Genomic DNA, 16,836 nt, shown 5'->3' on the forward strand with positions numbered 1-16,836 from the left:
ATATGTTTAACCAAGCTATTCATCCAATTTTGCTTAACTCTTGCTATTTATATGCTAAATGGAAGATCAACTTTTGATCTTCCACAGCTTGGAATCTACCATATGGTCATATTCTCCTTCTAAAAAAACAAAATAAAATAAGATAATCAAGGCCTGTTACTCAACTAAACTCAAAAGGCTTCAGAGTAGCATTTGCTAGACAAGAGTCTGCATAGCAGACATAAACTCCACGTTGAATTTCACAGTAGCTAGTTCCAACATCTTGCCTGCCAATGAACAGTATTAATTTCACAGATTAATATGGAAGAAGTAATGTTTATCATATGGCTTCAAATAATTTCATCAGGGTTAAAAAAAACAGTCTTAAGGGTATCAACTCTTTATGGTCCCTTCCGATGGAAGATATCATATACTGGCATTAAAAAGCTAATCTTTCCTGGTAATACTGCTGTAAAAACCAGGCAGAAGTATTGTTAGTGCTGGAGTTGGGCTCTGTACTGAAACATTTAGGAACATCTTGAAGGAAGCCAAGTATCACTTCTTGTATTATGAGCATGTTAATAGCATTAAGTATATAATAATATTTGATGATAGTATGTGAAAGAATTTTCCTGATAATTATATCTTTAAAAATGCCAACAGTTTATTTCTATTTTGAGAATTAAGTTTCATGTGATTTTCTTGAAATCTGCTTAAGAAAATAAAGTTTGCAAGCTTACAGATAAAGGCTTCCCCAAACAAAACCTGTGTGAATAGTAAGAATTAAAGTGCAGCACTAACCTGTACAAGAGAAAAATAAATGCAGTTTTAGTCTCTATAGGCTTATCTGTGTGTAAGCTTTGTATTTGACTCATTTGCTAATTTAGTCAGTATTAATGTATTAAGCAGAGACTTGAAGCAGGTAACTTTGAAAGCAACAACTATTTAAACATCTTGTTTTCATACTCATGAACTACTTATTTATTGGCCATGGATTTATTTATTTTTTTAAATCCAGTATTAGCAGCTTCACTGCTAGCCAAAGGGACAGCAGTCATACAAAACAGGTTGATGCATGATGCATTATGCTTCAAGGCTTAAAAAAAATTGTGTGGACTTGATAATGTACTGTGTAATTATAGCATGCCCTAGCAATTTTTTTTATTCCAAGTTATTAGGGCCTCCTACCTGATAGTTCAATGGAAATCTTGCAGAAAAAGATAATGTATCATGTATGGCAAAACAATGAAGTATAAAAACACAGTCCTTAATAGAAATACATCCAATAGAGAGTAACATACTCACTTTGCATTAGTTGTTCCAGAGCAAAACTCACTTTCTTCTGAAATAAGAGTTCCATTCAGAAACTGCTATAGAAGATTTTCATCATTTTTGAGGCATTTGCCTTTGTGGCACTCACTGCCTGTAATACCCACCTCAAACTATGTAAACTCTAATCACACACCATCACCTTTACTATGTTTCTTACTTGAGCAGCACTGGAGGGGGAGAAGGGTAACCAAGGCACTTTTGGTTTTATAAAATATGTGCAATTTGAGGGGACATTTATCATGATTGTCAAAAAAAAGGGACAACCAACACCTGTGGACAAGCTCACTGTAACTAAAAAGCAGACATATGATACTGGCAAGGGAAGATGAGCAACCTCACAGTGCTAAGTATCTAACAACTCCCTTTTCAATAGATAAATGGCTCCAGCCTGTCAATCCACACCTGTTGTGAAGTATTTAATCCTGCACAACACAAGTTGCTACTTTTATATCAAAACATCTTTAGCATTCTTTGCTCTTATTTTAGTAAGCTGTCAGCAAAAGTCAGCATGTCAAAGAACCTACCTCAGCACATTGTCCTGTAAACTCAATAGTAACCAGTGAAGGTCACTGTATTTCTAAAATGTTTTCTACACCACCTGATGACAAGGTTTATTGAGTGTTAAAGGAACAGTAATGGCAACATAGGGTGTCTAACTTTCATGTCAATCCACATGTCTTCCCTCCCACCTCAGTACTGAACCCCACCACAAAGAGAAGACAGCTGCCTTTTGGCACACTGTATCAGGCAGGTCTTGAGGCACTGAGTTCAGCATGACAGTATTTTTTTCCTACCATATTGGGGTTTTTTTATACCATCCTGTCAACAATTTTATTAAATGCCCATTCAGATTCTATTCTTTTTAACATTTGAGAACACAGTGCCACACTGTATAAAACATTTCAATTTTTATGAACAAATGTTTCTCCAAGTTCCATATCTGTTTTAATATAAAGTCAGCAGGAAAAAATAGGAAGTAAAAACACCTTAAGCTTATACTGCTTTCTAAAATACTTAATTCCCTGGTCCAGTTTCTAAACAAATAAGAAACTGGCTAAGAGATTGAGCACAAATAGCTTTCAAATATATGTATTTTTATTAAAGTTATAAGTCTCAAACTTCTTTCAGTGTTTTAAAGTTTTTTAATTCTACAATTCTCATCACATTTCTTGCCTATAATGAAAAGCTGCTAGTTAATTCCCAGCTGATTTCTTCACATTTAAATACAAAGCACTCAAAGCTATTAAGACTGTGGCTCTCTCTGCCAAAAAAAGCAACGCCAGAATAATGTCTATTCACTCAGTAACAAGTACTGAAAATTCTTTTCTAGGTCTAGGAACCAATGATTTTGTAACATGTATTTTCAGATATTGTACATAAATCACCACCACAGAACTCAGGCACTTTGATGGCACAGTAACAAGGCATGGAACTTGCGATACTTAGTATATTATTAAGCCAATCATCATAAAGGAGCTAAAGGCCACAGTTTTTCAGGACTTACAGGTAGTCTCTAAATCTTACATACATAAATGACCAATTAAAAACATTGCATTTGTTACCTTTCTATTTGCCAGTTAACTTGGAATTCACTGAATATCAATAAAATGAAATATTTGTATCAAAGGGCAGGACAAACTGTTGAAAATCAAGAACTGTAGCATCAGAGTTGTAACAAGAAAGCTGGACATTAACTGCAAGTGCTGCACAAAAGTAACTGCTTCACTGTTTCACCTACTGTGCAAACGTATTGAACTAGTACACTAAAAGCTAGTCTATGAAACTCTATTGACTTCAACTGGTACACTAAAGAGCCTATGATGTATAGTAATCAAATTAAGCTGAGACAGACATCAGATGATGAAAAGCTGTTCAGTCAACAGTCCTGATACCAGATACCAAGCAGAATGTTATTAGGTAAAGGTAGTAGCTTGAAGAGCAAAAAGTGAAACCAAGCAATTTCTGTCATGTGTATGTAATTCCTACTACAAACAAAACCAGTAAGCACATATTTAACTGCACCTTTTCTAATAAACCTTTAGAATAGTTGTTCATATGATTGCTCATTTCTAATAACCCCTGCAAAATATAAATCCACAGTAATATTTCAACATTTAAATTATTAGTTACATTTAAATTGTAGGCAGTCAAGTCTTGGCCTATTCTTATCAAGAACATCCACCTTTCAACACCTTTAAACCTTATTTATTCTCTCACAAAAAACATGGGGTTCTCCCAGGAAGTCACTTATATTGTGACTAAGGTCCAGGTTAACACCTATACTGTAAAACCAGGATTTATCACTTCACTACTTAAGGCTTTTGTGTTTTATTTATTGTTACCATTTGTCTGTGTCTGCATCTCTGGGTTGAGATCATGACTTCCTATGTCCTTCATAATGCTAGATACACTAAAGAAATACAAAAAAAATTATTGAAACATTTCTTAAAATACTGATGAACTGTGAGAAAGTCTGAACTCTTGTCAGTTTGACATGACAAACAAAAAGAGCAAAAACATTTGCTGAATAAATGCCTTAGTGACCTAGGTAGCCCACAGCATTGAAACCATCCTCCCCCCTACCTTTCCTCTCCTTCCAGTGTATAAACTGTAAATATCAGAAAGCTGTTTCACATACAAAAGGAGCATTCAGCCACTTAAAACAAATATGGTATATTTGAAGAGGACATACTGATGTTTCCTACACTTGGCAATATTCCATTGGGTTTTTTTGGCAGAGGATGCTTCTTCAAAAATAACTTTTTAAAAAAAATGTATTTCTGAAACATGCAAGATTAATATACAATAAAAACATTCCTTAAAGAAACTAGGTGTGGGGCAGGGGGCTCTCAAGCCACTTTGCTTAACAATGCTGAATAAAACAGCCTGCAGATGTCTTCCTGCTGTGACCATGTATTATTAACAAGCATATTGCTACAGCAGTGAATAGACAGGAGCCCCACAGCCCAAAGAAGTGCACCAGTGAATAACAGTGTAATTTTCCAGAAGCTCTTACTTTCTAATAGACAAAAGGTTACAAAGTGGGTAAAACAAGGAGGCTTGGGAAAGTAACAGAAAAGGAAAGGCCAGGAAAGTCAACATGGAATAGACAAAGATATCTGTACTAGTCTTGTTGCAGGTGATACACTGTAATTTATAAATAAATTCTAAACCCAAAGTTTTTTTAACTTTGGATAACCATATTTTTCTCCAAAAACACAACTTCTCAGTGCAGAGTCACAACTATGGTAAAGTCCAAAAATAATAATGCAACAGAATCATGCTTCCCATTACCCAATCTCAACTAGTTCTGAATTTTTGAGTAAAAAAACCCCACACACCAAGTATTACCAAAAAATGCTACTAAGTGATTCAGGTATAGAAAAATAAAATTGCTACAGTCTCTAAAAGCCACTTCATTCCCCTTGGCAGATCAGAATTTAATATTCCAATAATAGCGTAAATGTATAAACACAGTAAACACGAAGGCTACTGAATTTTTTAGCTATAATTTCCCAAAGTATTATCTTGAAGCCAATTATGATACTTCAATACCCCTTCATAATCAGATATCCCTTTAAATATGTAGTTTGCTTTCTTGCTAATTAATAGATGGCCTTTGCCCATCTTCCTCTCTCACAAAGGAGAAAAAGTAGTATGTCACAAAACAAAAATGATAAAACTACAGTGACACTATATCCTTATTTTAATTTCAACAAATACTACCTGAGATACCTGGCAGTTTTGTTGGTCAGACATCATAAATTTAAACTTTGCTGGCTCAACAAATAATTAAATTCTCAAAAAGTACAGGTAATTAAAACTACCAAAAATTAAAATTGAGTAAGAAGTCAGCAATTATAGACTGCATGTATTTTACCAGATCTGCAAGGGACTCTAATTAAACACATATTAATTGCCTTAATCTTCTTAGGCAAGTAATAAATTGGAAGAGCTGATTAATGCACTGGATTTAGTTCAGCTTGTTAAATCTGACACTCTGGCAAAGGAAGACTATCTTGAAAAGCTCTTCTAGCTAAGTAATTGGAATTTTACTCTCAGTAATTTGCTGTTCCATAATAAGCGCTATTTAGTATATTGACTCTTCATCAGTTTTTTTTTAATACATATTTGTTATATTTAAACAGTACCATTATGCTGCTCATAAAGATTATGAAAAATTATGAACTTTGACCTTTACTGTCCATCAAAAGTCACTTTCACTCTGAATACAAATTAGTATTTTCCTTGTAGGCTATGAATCTTAATTCTAGAAGCTGCTAATAACATTTTATAAAGTCCGTACGGACATATTAAGTCCTTCATACAATTCATAAAGCCAGCAACCAAACTAGTTTTCAATATTAAATAACTACTGATGATTGCTGGAATACAATGAAAGATCATTCTCCAACAAGCCCCAATTTTTCCTTGCCCTTCTATTTACGCAAACAATTCTACACATACACTTACAGATAGTCACCTGGCAAGGGAGTGAAACATTTTATGACAGCAATAAAGCAGCATCAGTCATAAAAGAAGAAAAATAAGTTTGGAAGCCTGCAGGTAGAGATTTTAAAGGTGTGATTTCTCTCCAACGCAGCTATTACTCCTAGCTTATAACATGGAAAGGTACATTGAGCTTCATTTAAAAATAAGCAGATGTGGATGAACAAAAAAAGAAATTTCCTCTAAGGAAAAAAACAGCAAGTATAGAGTAGGGCAACAGAAATTTTTATATTTGAAAAACATTTTGAAGTATTCTATGAAACTTCAAAATGCTTATCGTAAGTCCTAGAAAACATGGAAGATTATAAAGCCTTAATTCGAAGTATCTCAAAGTCATACATGTTTCAAATCAAGTTCAGTCTGAAAAAATCCTAAATACATAAATATCTCCTTGTCTCCAAATTTTTATTCTGTACTCAGAGTTGACATTTCATATTCTGCTCTAGAGCTTACAAGCTCCAGTGTCTACATCTAAAATCTGTTACTCTTCTGTTAGCAAAAACTAGTGCTTGTACATCTTGTCACTGTCACAGTGACTCTAAAACCAATCCTTTGTTCTTCAGGTAAAATCTAGTATCAGCTAAGGAACCAGACATCCATTTTAAGCAGTAAAATGATTTTTACAAATGAGCTATGTTTATTACAAGCAAATACCAAAAAACTGATGAGGTAATACTGGGGACTGATAAGTCAGGAGATGAGACTTGAAGGTACCTAAAGAAACTAGTTAAACTTGGGTGACTCAAATATTTCCTACCCGTTTTCTGTGATGCAGTACAGAGTATAATTTACTGCTTCTCACTGAATAAACAGGTAGCATTTAATTTCAACTCTAACCTGCAGTAGTCTTATGAAGGAAATAGTACTTTAACCTCCCCATGTACTATTACAAGAAATCCAAAGTAGCAACTGCCACTATTTTCCAGTTGATCGCATCGACCATTTAAAAGATCTGTTAAACTGGTTACAATAGACAGGTCATGACAAGAAATTCCACACCTGAACTCGAAGTCTCTAATACAGACACCTTCAAGGTTTATAAAAAAACTGACATGATGAGAAAAGCCCTCAAATGTGAAGACTTATGTAACTGAAAGCAAAAGAGAACTGGCATTCTAAACAGACTCAACTTCCTAAGCGGAGTGTCAATTCAGTGCTGCTGAACATCAACTTAAGTCTGAAATATGACAAATACTCAGTTTGCAACCTGTCTCTGTGCACACGAGCTCCATTTCATTGCTTGAGAAGACATAACACGGCTTTATCAGTGGCAGAATACTGTTAGTCATAACTCAGTATTGAGCAGGGAATGCCACAGGGTATTACTTAAGTAAGAAGTCAATGAAAGTCAAAAAATTCCTGATGAAAGAAAGATTCAGACTACAGGATGTGCTTAACCTGCCAAGCGCAAAAAGCCAGTGACTACAACTTCTAGTTCAGAAGATGCTGGGGTCTGTCTCACTTGAGAGAAATATGCAATAACTGGAAAGCAGAATGCTAAAAGAAGCTCATCTCTTTATAAGATTCCTTTCCAATTTTACAACACATCACCAAAAAAATAACCAAAATTCCAAGTACACTGTGGAAATAATAAAAATATTTTAGATTATATACAGCAGTGAGCTAGATATGCAGATTCTGGAAAGTACATTGGAATGCACAGCATGAAGTCATTTAGACTAAAGCATTTATTACTGCATTTATTAAGGTTTAGTTCTAGTTCAGAGGATTACAGTATCTTCTGATAAACTGAAATCACATTAACAGCTAGAATCCCTGTTTTGTATAGCAAATCTGAAGGTAGAGACCTTGTTTTCTCCCCTACAGACTTTCTAACAAAAAACACAACCCCAAACCATTGTCGTTTTTTGTGGCAAAAATAATTCTAGATCTTCTCAGCACTTTTCTACAATCTTTCTCCATATTTCTGCAGGCAATACAAAGCTTAGCTTCAGCATTTCCTGTCAACATTAAAGCCTAAAATCCTGACAAGCACATGACAAAGTCTTGTGTTTGAAGATGCTATGTATTTAAATTTTCATGATATCACACTTTCCAAATGTTACAAGCATACAAATCAAATGCACGTTCTTATTCTTGCCAAAGAGCTTTCTAGAAAAAAAAACACCTACAAGATTTCCAGTTTTTACTGACTTATCTCTCCTTTTCTGCATGCTTTTGAACTTCACACTCTTTCAGTCCTTGAAACTGAAAAGCACAAAAAAATGTTGCCAAAGAGATTTCCATAAAATTCTTTAAACAAAAGTTTAATTATGACTGCTTCCCGAGTAATATTTGTAAGCTGCAGAGACTGATAATGAACTACCATTCTACTTTCAATAACTTCAGGATGTCTCTGTGCTCTATATAGATAGACAATCTATACTCAAACCTCTTCTGAAATACATGCTTGTTATTACCTAAACAAACCATTGTTATAAAAGTAGCAAGACTCCTGCATGTTTTACATCAATTATGCTTGTCCTTAAAAAAGGTGAATACTGTAATAGTTAATTCCATTTTTCCCCATATATTCTATAAAAACACCTATAACTTTAAGAAGTTATAATTATTACATTCTTCAAACACTTGAGACCTACTCACTTCTGAATTCTAGTAATTTAGTTCATCATCCTATATAAGACACTCATTTTAAATCCTTGGTTAACAGGTGAGGAACACAATGATATTTAAGCAGAATGTTGAACTTCATGTCAATACATAAATCTTGTTCGTTTCAGCAGAATTAATAAAGTACTTAAAAGGTAAACAGTTCTAATCTTTCTTAGATCATGTATCACACCAGACTTGTGAACAGACCAGAATTTCACCTCCAGTTTTTGAGGTTCACACTTTTACATAAGCAGCATCAGAAAAAGATACATCACCAAAAACTGGTGATGGAGGAACTAGCAAAGTCTAGCCTTGCATTTTTGCTAAAAGAAACTTGTAACTTACACCACAAGTGATACATTAGAGATTCAACTAACATATTAAAGATTCAAAAGCTTTCCACTTGAATCTTTAATATACAATTTTTTTTGTTTTTCATGGTTTTCTAAATAATTGTTTTAAACATTCATCTGAGACACATCTCAGCGCAACAATATGACCGATCCTCCCTCATGGAACAGTCTCTCACATCAGAAAAGTGCAGTAAACCAGACTGCTACCAAACCGTGTGTAAAATAATTACCTTTTTATAACCTGATAGCAAATTAAATTTGATAGACTAATTTTTTAAGTAGGTCAGAGGTGTCTTTGCTAATAATTTTTCATCTTTGTTTATCATATTAATTTCTATTGGTAACTGCATATGAGCATCTTCTCCATTATGCATATACCCACACATCTTCCAGTATTCAAGACTTAACAATTAACAATCTTGAAATCCAACAGTCACAAATTGTAAGTGATGTAACCCAGCTGAAACATTCTAGAAGGAAATCAGAGATCACTGCAAACCTCACCAACTTCTAGTCTACCTGCAAGATGTTTGCTCCACAAACTGCAGATGCATACCTTCAAAACATGTTGAAACAAATACATTGCATATACAACTTCCCTTCTCAAAAGTGGGATTCAAAGAATAAATGTGGCAGATGCCATCCAATTTCACTAAATACACTCATGCAAGGAACTCATACAATGATGAGAAGGACTGTAAGAGAACCTAAAGGGAAGAGACAAACTTACATATCCAACAAGGGCAAGAAATCTATTGTTTGGCAAAAAAAACCCTTTCAAACAGGTATTTCTTGTAGACTGTAGTATAATTACTTTGCTATACTGTACAATGAAAAGCATTAATTGCTTGCAGCCACCCAACTTCAACAAGGAAGAACACAGTATTAAAAATTCACAGTAAAAATTAATAGTCAAAGTTTTCCTTTGCATCAGAATGTTACGATTGCACCCTTTGGATCCAACAATCCATCATAAACTTACTTTTGTATGACATTCTGTAAGCTGAGCATCATCCCCAGTTCACTCTTCATCTTTTCTCTGTTGGCACGGCACTCTGCCAGATAGCGGAGAGCCTGAAAGGAAGGGGACCATGTCAATCAGCAAGATGTACAATAATAAAAAGGAATGCTGATGTACTGGACATCTGCAAGACATTCACAACAGGAGTTCTAGTAAGAAGACAAGCATTACCACCTTGTTTTATTCTAATAAATAGAAAGCATAGAATATCTAATCTATGAGGAAAGGTTGAGAGACTGAGCTTGTCTACAACAGCTAAGAGAGTCTAAGGGACAATCTAACAGCTGTCTACAACTACTCAAAAAGCCTTTTACAAAGATAACAAAGCCAAGATTTCCTCTACAGCTGCAGACAATGTAACAAGGGGGAGCAGCCACAAACTGCAGCTTGGAAAGTTCAAACCAAGTATTCTAACAAGTTTTTCCACTAAGAAAGTAGTTCAACACCAGAAGAGATGACCTAGCAGGACTGCAGGATCACTGAGACAAAGCTACAACTGACCTGATGGAGCACTGGTGACAGTCCAAATTCAAGCAGGAAGTCGAAGCAAGTGACTTCAAGAAGTCCCTTCCAAGAAACATTTGTGATCTGAGATCTAAAGTAATTTTTATACTATATGCCTCTAGTAGAATGTAAATTAATTCTGTGGGCTTCCTCAGTACTAAAAAACTCACCACCATCAAGTTTCTGCTGTCCACAGAAAGAAGTCTACCACATTTGACATGTAGATGTGGCACTGAGGGACATAGCTTATGTCAGTACTTGGTTGGATTTGATGACCTTAAAGATCTTTTTCAACCTAAATAATTCTACGATTCTGAAGACTAATTGCAAAATTCATCACCCAAAGCAGGAATAATACAAGCAGCAGCAAACCAATTAGGTTACTGTTACCTAAACAGGGCAGTTAGTTATTTGTTGTCCAAGGTTTTGTTTACTTGACTTTCAAGGTAGACTCCTTGCATAACTTCACATTGCTGATCCAAGTCAGTAACTGCGTACTTGCATGATCCTCCTAACATAATACTCTTACAGTTAAAATGCCAGTCCTTCTTTTAATCTCTCTATTGTTAGTGCTGACAAAGTTTTCTTAAAGGAATCTCCAAAGGTGTACTGCACATTGTGCTTTAATTAGTGTTTTATTGATGTAGGTACATGAACTGCACTTGCAAAATCCTACAATACACAGATAGAATGGGTTATGAAATAATCCATGGGTTGTTTCATATGGGTTATGAAAAAACCCATAGGTTTTGTGATAGCAAGGTTTAGAAGTGCACCAATTCTTTGTAAATATAGCCATGTAGTAGCTATGCTGCTCAATAATGGCTTAAAAATAATAGCACATTCCTTAATCCCTTCACAGATCAACCTCTAATTATCTGGGGTTTTTCTAAATCGTATTCAGTGTGTATTAGGTAAAACTCAAGACCATTTGATTGCCATTTGAGAGAGTCTGGCTGCTATCTGACATAAAAAAACTCTAAATGCCTTTTTTTGCCATTTCCTGATGTGGAACAGTATCAATAATTACAGTTTATAAATCTTATATATGCATTTATTTCTTACTCTCCAACAATGGGGTAATATCTGAGTGACACCTCCAAACTACTAGCTTTCATGTTAAGACATGTAAGACCTCATTTTGATCAATCTCTGTTCAGGCACCTTCGTAAGGATGTAAAGTTGTTGGACAAGGAAAAACCCATTATCTTAACAGCTATTATTTCAGTCAAAATGTAGGCAGTCTCTTTTCCATCTGTTACATATTCTTCACACACATATGTAACTTCCTCTAAAATAAGACCAAAGAAAAAGTTATCAGAATAACTTAAATGATCTGATTTTTCAACACTAGGAAGTGCTATTCCTTCTGCCCCCACAGGAGACACAAAGGTCTGCACCTTCAAAGAACTGAGGTAATTTATGCTAAAATATACTGTTCACTGAAGTTTACCAAAGCCATAAGGAAGATAACTATTACGGACTTTGGCTCAGCCTCTGTTCAGCAAAACACTTGCTTACGGTAGCTCTAAGCTCACAAGTAATTTCATCATAATCAATAGAACTATCTCTGTACTTAAATATAAAAAAGAACACAGTTGTCAATCTTAATAACAAAAGACACCTCTGATGTTTTGCAAGAGAAATGTTAATGTAGTTTCTTAACTTCAGAGTTCTGTTTTTGAAAATTTTAATCCAAAAAAAGGAGTATTGCCTAGGTTATTTCCATATTTATTTATTTTTTTTTAAACATGCAAAACTTTTAGTATTTGAAGTGTACCATAAAGAATTCCTGGCATCAAAACTAGAGAAACTTATAAAAAAATATACCACATCATGATTGGACAGAAGAAAGGACTGAGCTGCAACTGCACATGGGGAGGAAAACATCCTCCCTGAAAGATTCTGTAACAGATTAAAAAAGTTAAATAAGGAACTCTTATGATTCATACATATAATTCATAATTTTAGCTATGGGAATCACAATAATGCAACGAGAGATTGTAGATCAGTGCTGTACATCCTTTTATTATGTACGAACTTAATGGAAAGTCATTACATTTAACAATTCCCATTCAAATGGAAGCACCTTTTTGACCAATGATACAGCTAGAAAAACAAAAATTGCCTTCAAAATGGAGAAATATAAAAAAAAATAAGACTAAAAAGGTAACAGCAAGGATATTAAAAGCTACAAAACTTAAAAGGTTCAAGAACTCATGAACACAAGGAGTCTGAGTAGCAGACAAAGAACATGTTTTCACAGTAAAGTGATCAATTTCTGACGGCAGCCAGGGTCCTGGAATACAGTATGGGCTCCTCTAAATCCTGATTCTTAATCCACTCTAACTGTAAGATTATCACTAAATGGAACAACACAGCTGTCTCACATTTGCACCCAACAAGATGTCCTTACAACACAACCTGAGTAACATCTGGGGCTGTGGAACTACACTGTAAACTGGATTCGCCCTCATCAGTCAGGCTGAGTCAGTTATTTCTATGTAGAGTTAGTTTTTGTAACATGATCACAGATTCATTACCAAATTTCATGCAGGCAGAGAGAATACACAGCCCCAAAAAAGCAAAAGTGAGACATCCAAACAAGATCCACTTTTAAGACCACAACCCAAGGAAACTGAACTGGAAAGAAAACAAATACAACATATTCCCAAGAACTGAAACCTCAACTCAAAGTTCTTCCAGTGAAGAATATTATAGGCTGCCAAATGCTATGGCACAGCTAACTTGGAAACCACTAAGCAGCACACAGGTCTCCTAGATTACGGGGCCTCATTCCCTGAATCCAGAAGAGTATCAGATACAATGAAGTAACTCCCAGAAGTCCACTGGCATCCACTACAGAAGTGGAAAAAAAACACAGAATTATGGTACTGGTAGTTCTTAATGATATAAAGAAAAGGCAGAGCTCTTTATTCTTTAGTTTCAGATTGTTTAAAATTCAATAATGACATAAAAATGGAAAACTGAGCACCATATAAATTTTAGTAACTTAAAATCTCATTACAGGATTGAATAAGACTTTTAACAAAGTCTTTCTTTTTGCTTGTCCTGTTTCTAAGCAATAAATTCACTTTTTAAAGCTGGTATTTAGACTCAGGATAAGAAATCAGGACTTTGAAGAAACAAAAAAGCTGTAACAAGTTGTATTGGATATTAAGAGATTTTGAATTGCTTTCTCAGGGCCATGGCAGGGTTGGTTTGTTTGGTTTTGATACCATGAGGGTGGTCACATGCCAGCACAGGGTGCCAGAGAGACTGCGGAATCCCCATCCTTCAAGGCGTTCAAGAATCAAACAGATATAACTAAGCCATGATGTCAGTACACTTAACTTGAGCATGGGATTGGACTACATCACCTTTGGAGGTAATTCCTAACCTAAATTATGCTATGATTTTAAAATTATTTTGTCTTTTATAATATGAATGTCAAATCACTGTGTATATTTACCAAGCTCCATGACTTCATCTGAAGAAAGCAATTTAAGGGCTCTTACCTCACTCCACACAGAATTTAAAATAGCTGCATTAGGGAAAAAATGCAATGTAAATTATTCTCCTCCAAAACACATAAATTTCCACAGGATAATGTATTACTGCTATAAAATTTTTGAAAGACATATTTTAAAAAAACACATGTATAATGAGTATCAACATAAAACCAGGTTTTATTTTTTACATTTTTCACTTGTTAAAAGGCATATTAACAAAATCACAAAACGTCCTGCTGACACACAAATTGCTCTCTAGAATACTTACTAGTAAAGCTGAATGAACAACTGGAGGGTTGGGATGGTCCAGAAACAGAATGAGACCCGGCAGGCATCCCTGATCCTGAACAATGGCCCGTCTGTTCAATGGGTCAGCTGCTAGATCTCGGAGCTGGTTAACAACAGACAGTGCATCAGGCTCCTCACTCATAGTAGAATTCATTTTTCCTGCACCATGCATCCAAAATACCTGCTGAGAAAAAAAATAATTCTGTATTCGTAATACCACAACACCTACCATCAATTAAAACAATGATAAGACAAAAGCAAAGAGACATAGATTTGTTATAAGAATGAAAGTATAAAAAAAAAAATCCAAGGACTAGAATTCATGGAATGTGGATGGAATTGGTAACAATGTGGATCTCAAAATTAAAATGGAAATGTAAAACTTGTATGCAGAGAACAGTTTTAGTTAGTAGTATTTTTATTTGTTTCCTATATATAATTTCAGCCAGTCTTTATGGGAGTAGGTTTGTGTTGTTTTGCTTATACTGACAAGTATTTCCCAGAAATCCATCTTTTTCTCACAAGGCACCTTAGAGTCTATAAACATCCTCCTGTATAAACACGTAAAATCAAAATCTTTCCAGAGTACCTTTCAAAATAATCACTTAACACAAAAATGAACTAGAAAAGCCATAAAAACTTTTAACTCCACATCAAGAGCAGTGAACATTAAATTTCAATCTGAATCTATATATCAAATAACTCGTGAAATGGCATACTTGAAGGCAAAAATGGTTTTAGAGGGTGGGTTTTGCATGGGTTAGTTTTTCACTAGGACCATCTCCAGAAAGAAAGCAAGTCACGCCTTGCTGCTGCTGCTGAAGTCCAAGCCACAGTATCAATTTCAAAGGAGACACGTGCTAGCTTTAGAATATCAGATTGCAGAGTTGTTTAATAAAGAAATAACTGCTTAACAGGCAAAAAAAAAAGCCTAAGTTTAATCAGAGAAAAGACTACAACTTGATACAAAAAACTAGTTTCCTTCAAAAGACTAATTATGTGCCTCTGAAACTAATGAATGTTAACCGTGGTCTTGCTGCTGCCAGTACCAACTCATGCAAGTAACTTTTCTGAAGGCATAAAAACGTGAGTAAATGTGTTGCTAACTTGTGTTCTATCATTTTTCCTCTACATAAAAATAAATTTGTAAGTGGTCACATTCTTTCAACGTAATTTTTCAAACAATAATATCGTACAAACATTATATTGTCTTCTTAGTGAAGGCAGGCCTTTCAGCAACACAAACTTATCACACTCATCAAAACCAACAAACCATACATAAGCATTTTGGTTATCATAACATCTGATATTTTCACACAGAAAAAGCTGCTGTTAACCTTTAAGTCAACAGTCCTTTCTTCAGAGAAGAGAGAGCTAATGTGAGAAGTACATGTCCATGATTAGTCTCCAGGCTCTTTTTCTTGACTATCACAAGTCCAAAATAAACCAACTGGGAGATATGGCAGCCAAACCAATAACCAATAATTTATATTTCCAAAGCACACAACTCTAAATTAAACAAAAAACCCCAACAAACCAAACCAAACAACAAAAAAGCCCAAACAAACAAACAACCAACCCCAACCAAACCAACTCTCTGTTAAGCACTTTGCAGAGCCGGCAAAGGCACTCACTCAAAACTTCAAAGCCAAAAATCAGTTACAGAGCTGGTGCTAACCTATGTCTCTAACTTCCAGTTCTGCATCCTGAGCACCAGACTATTCCTACAACTCTCTCCATCCCAATCATCCTTTGCCTTTTCCCTTCTAGTCTCCTGAAAGAGCGTGAATTTTACTCCACCCCCGCAGGACGGCCGAGCGAGACCCATGTCCTCCCCAGTGCCCCCTCCCTGCCTCCTCAGCCACAACTGAAGAGGCAACCGAAGCCCTTAACTTCACCACCGCTAACAGCCAATCTTATGAAAGCTCAGGGCCCCAACATTCTTAAATAAAAAAAAAATAATCACGCTGTTTTAAAAGCTTTAAGAAGTTGTCTACGATGCGGAGGCCTAGTAGAGAGGTTACCCGGGTACCACCTCCTTCCTTCTCCCTGCAGCTTTGAGACAAAAGCCTGGCAAAGCCGGCGCAGATCCCTCCGTCGGCCTCACCTTCCGCCGCGTCCTGCCCGGCAAGGCCCGGGGAAGGGCCCGCCGCAGCTCCCGCCGCCTCTCCCACCCAGGGCGCTCCCTGAGCGGGCAGCTCGGCCGCCACGAGGCCCCAGCACCCCGCTCCCGCACCTCCCGCCCGCCGGAGGCACAGACCCTCCGGCAACCGGCCCAGGGCAGGCGCGGGACGCGGCCCTGGAGCGCAGGACAGACCCTCCGCCGGCCCCACCGCCGCCCGCCCGCCCCCGGCGGCCCCTCCCCGCTGCCGTACCGCGGCAGGAGACGAGCGCGGCCGGGAGGCTCAGCCCCGCGCCCCCATGGCCCGCGGCGGCGGCGGCACCAGCGCCCGCCAGGCCCGCTCCGACCCCGGCACCCCCCAGCACCAAGCCGCCCCATTGGCCGGGCCCGCCCGCGGCCCTGCGCCACTCGCAGCGCGCCTTGCTGCCGGCCGGCGCCATTGGCCGCCCCGCCCGCGGCGCATGCCGGGAACTGTAGTTCGGGAGGCACGCGGAGCCCGCCGCTCGGCCCCCAGGGGCGCCCTCTTATTGGCGAGAAGCCATCACGTGGTCCCGCGGTCACAGCGGGGCGCGGTGGCTGCCGGGTAGGGCGCCGCGCCGCAGC

The 16,836-nt window shown here is 37.0% G+C and overlaps 1 protein-coding gene across 2 annotated transcripts in view; it reads right to left on the reverse strand.

Moving 5' to 3' along the window:
* ARMC1 (armadillo repeat containing 1) overlaps positions 1-16,580 on the reverse strand; it is a 32,746-nt gene extending 16,166 nt beyond the window's left edge. The window contains exons 1-3 of one of the 2 annotated variants that reach the window (XM_051612627.1): positions 16,487-16,580; positions 14,092-14,292; positions 9,769-9,860 (exon numbers count right to left, since the gene is read on the reverse strand). In XM_051612627.1, the coding sequence (XP_051468587.1) occupies positions 9,769-9,860; positions 14,092-14,283 (284 nt within the window). In that variant the 5' untranslated portion in view covers positions 14,284-14,292; positions 16,487-16,580. Of the gene's footprint in view, positions 1-9,768; positions 9,861-14,091; positions 14,296-16,486 lie in introns of both variants that reach the window. The other variant, XM_051612625.1, reaches the window with a different exon arrangement.
* Positions 16,581-16,836: the final 256 nt, after the last annotated feature.

This window comes from Apus apus, chromosome 2 (assembly GCF_020740795.1).
Source record: "Apus apus isolate bApuApu2 chromosome 2, bApuApu2.pri.cur, whole genome shotgun sequence".
In the NCBI taxonomy this organism is placed as follows: Eukaryota; Metazoa; Chordata; class Aves; order Apodiformes; family Apodidae; genus Apus; species Apus apus.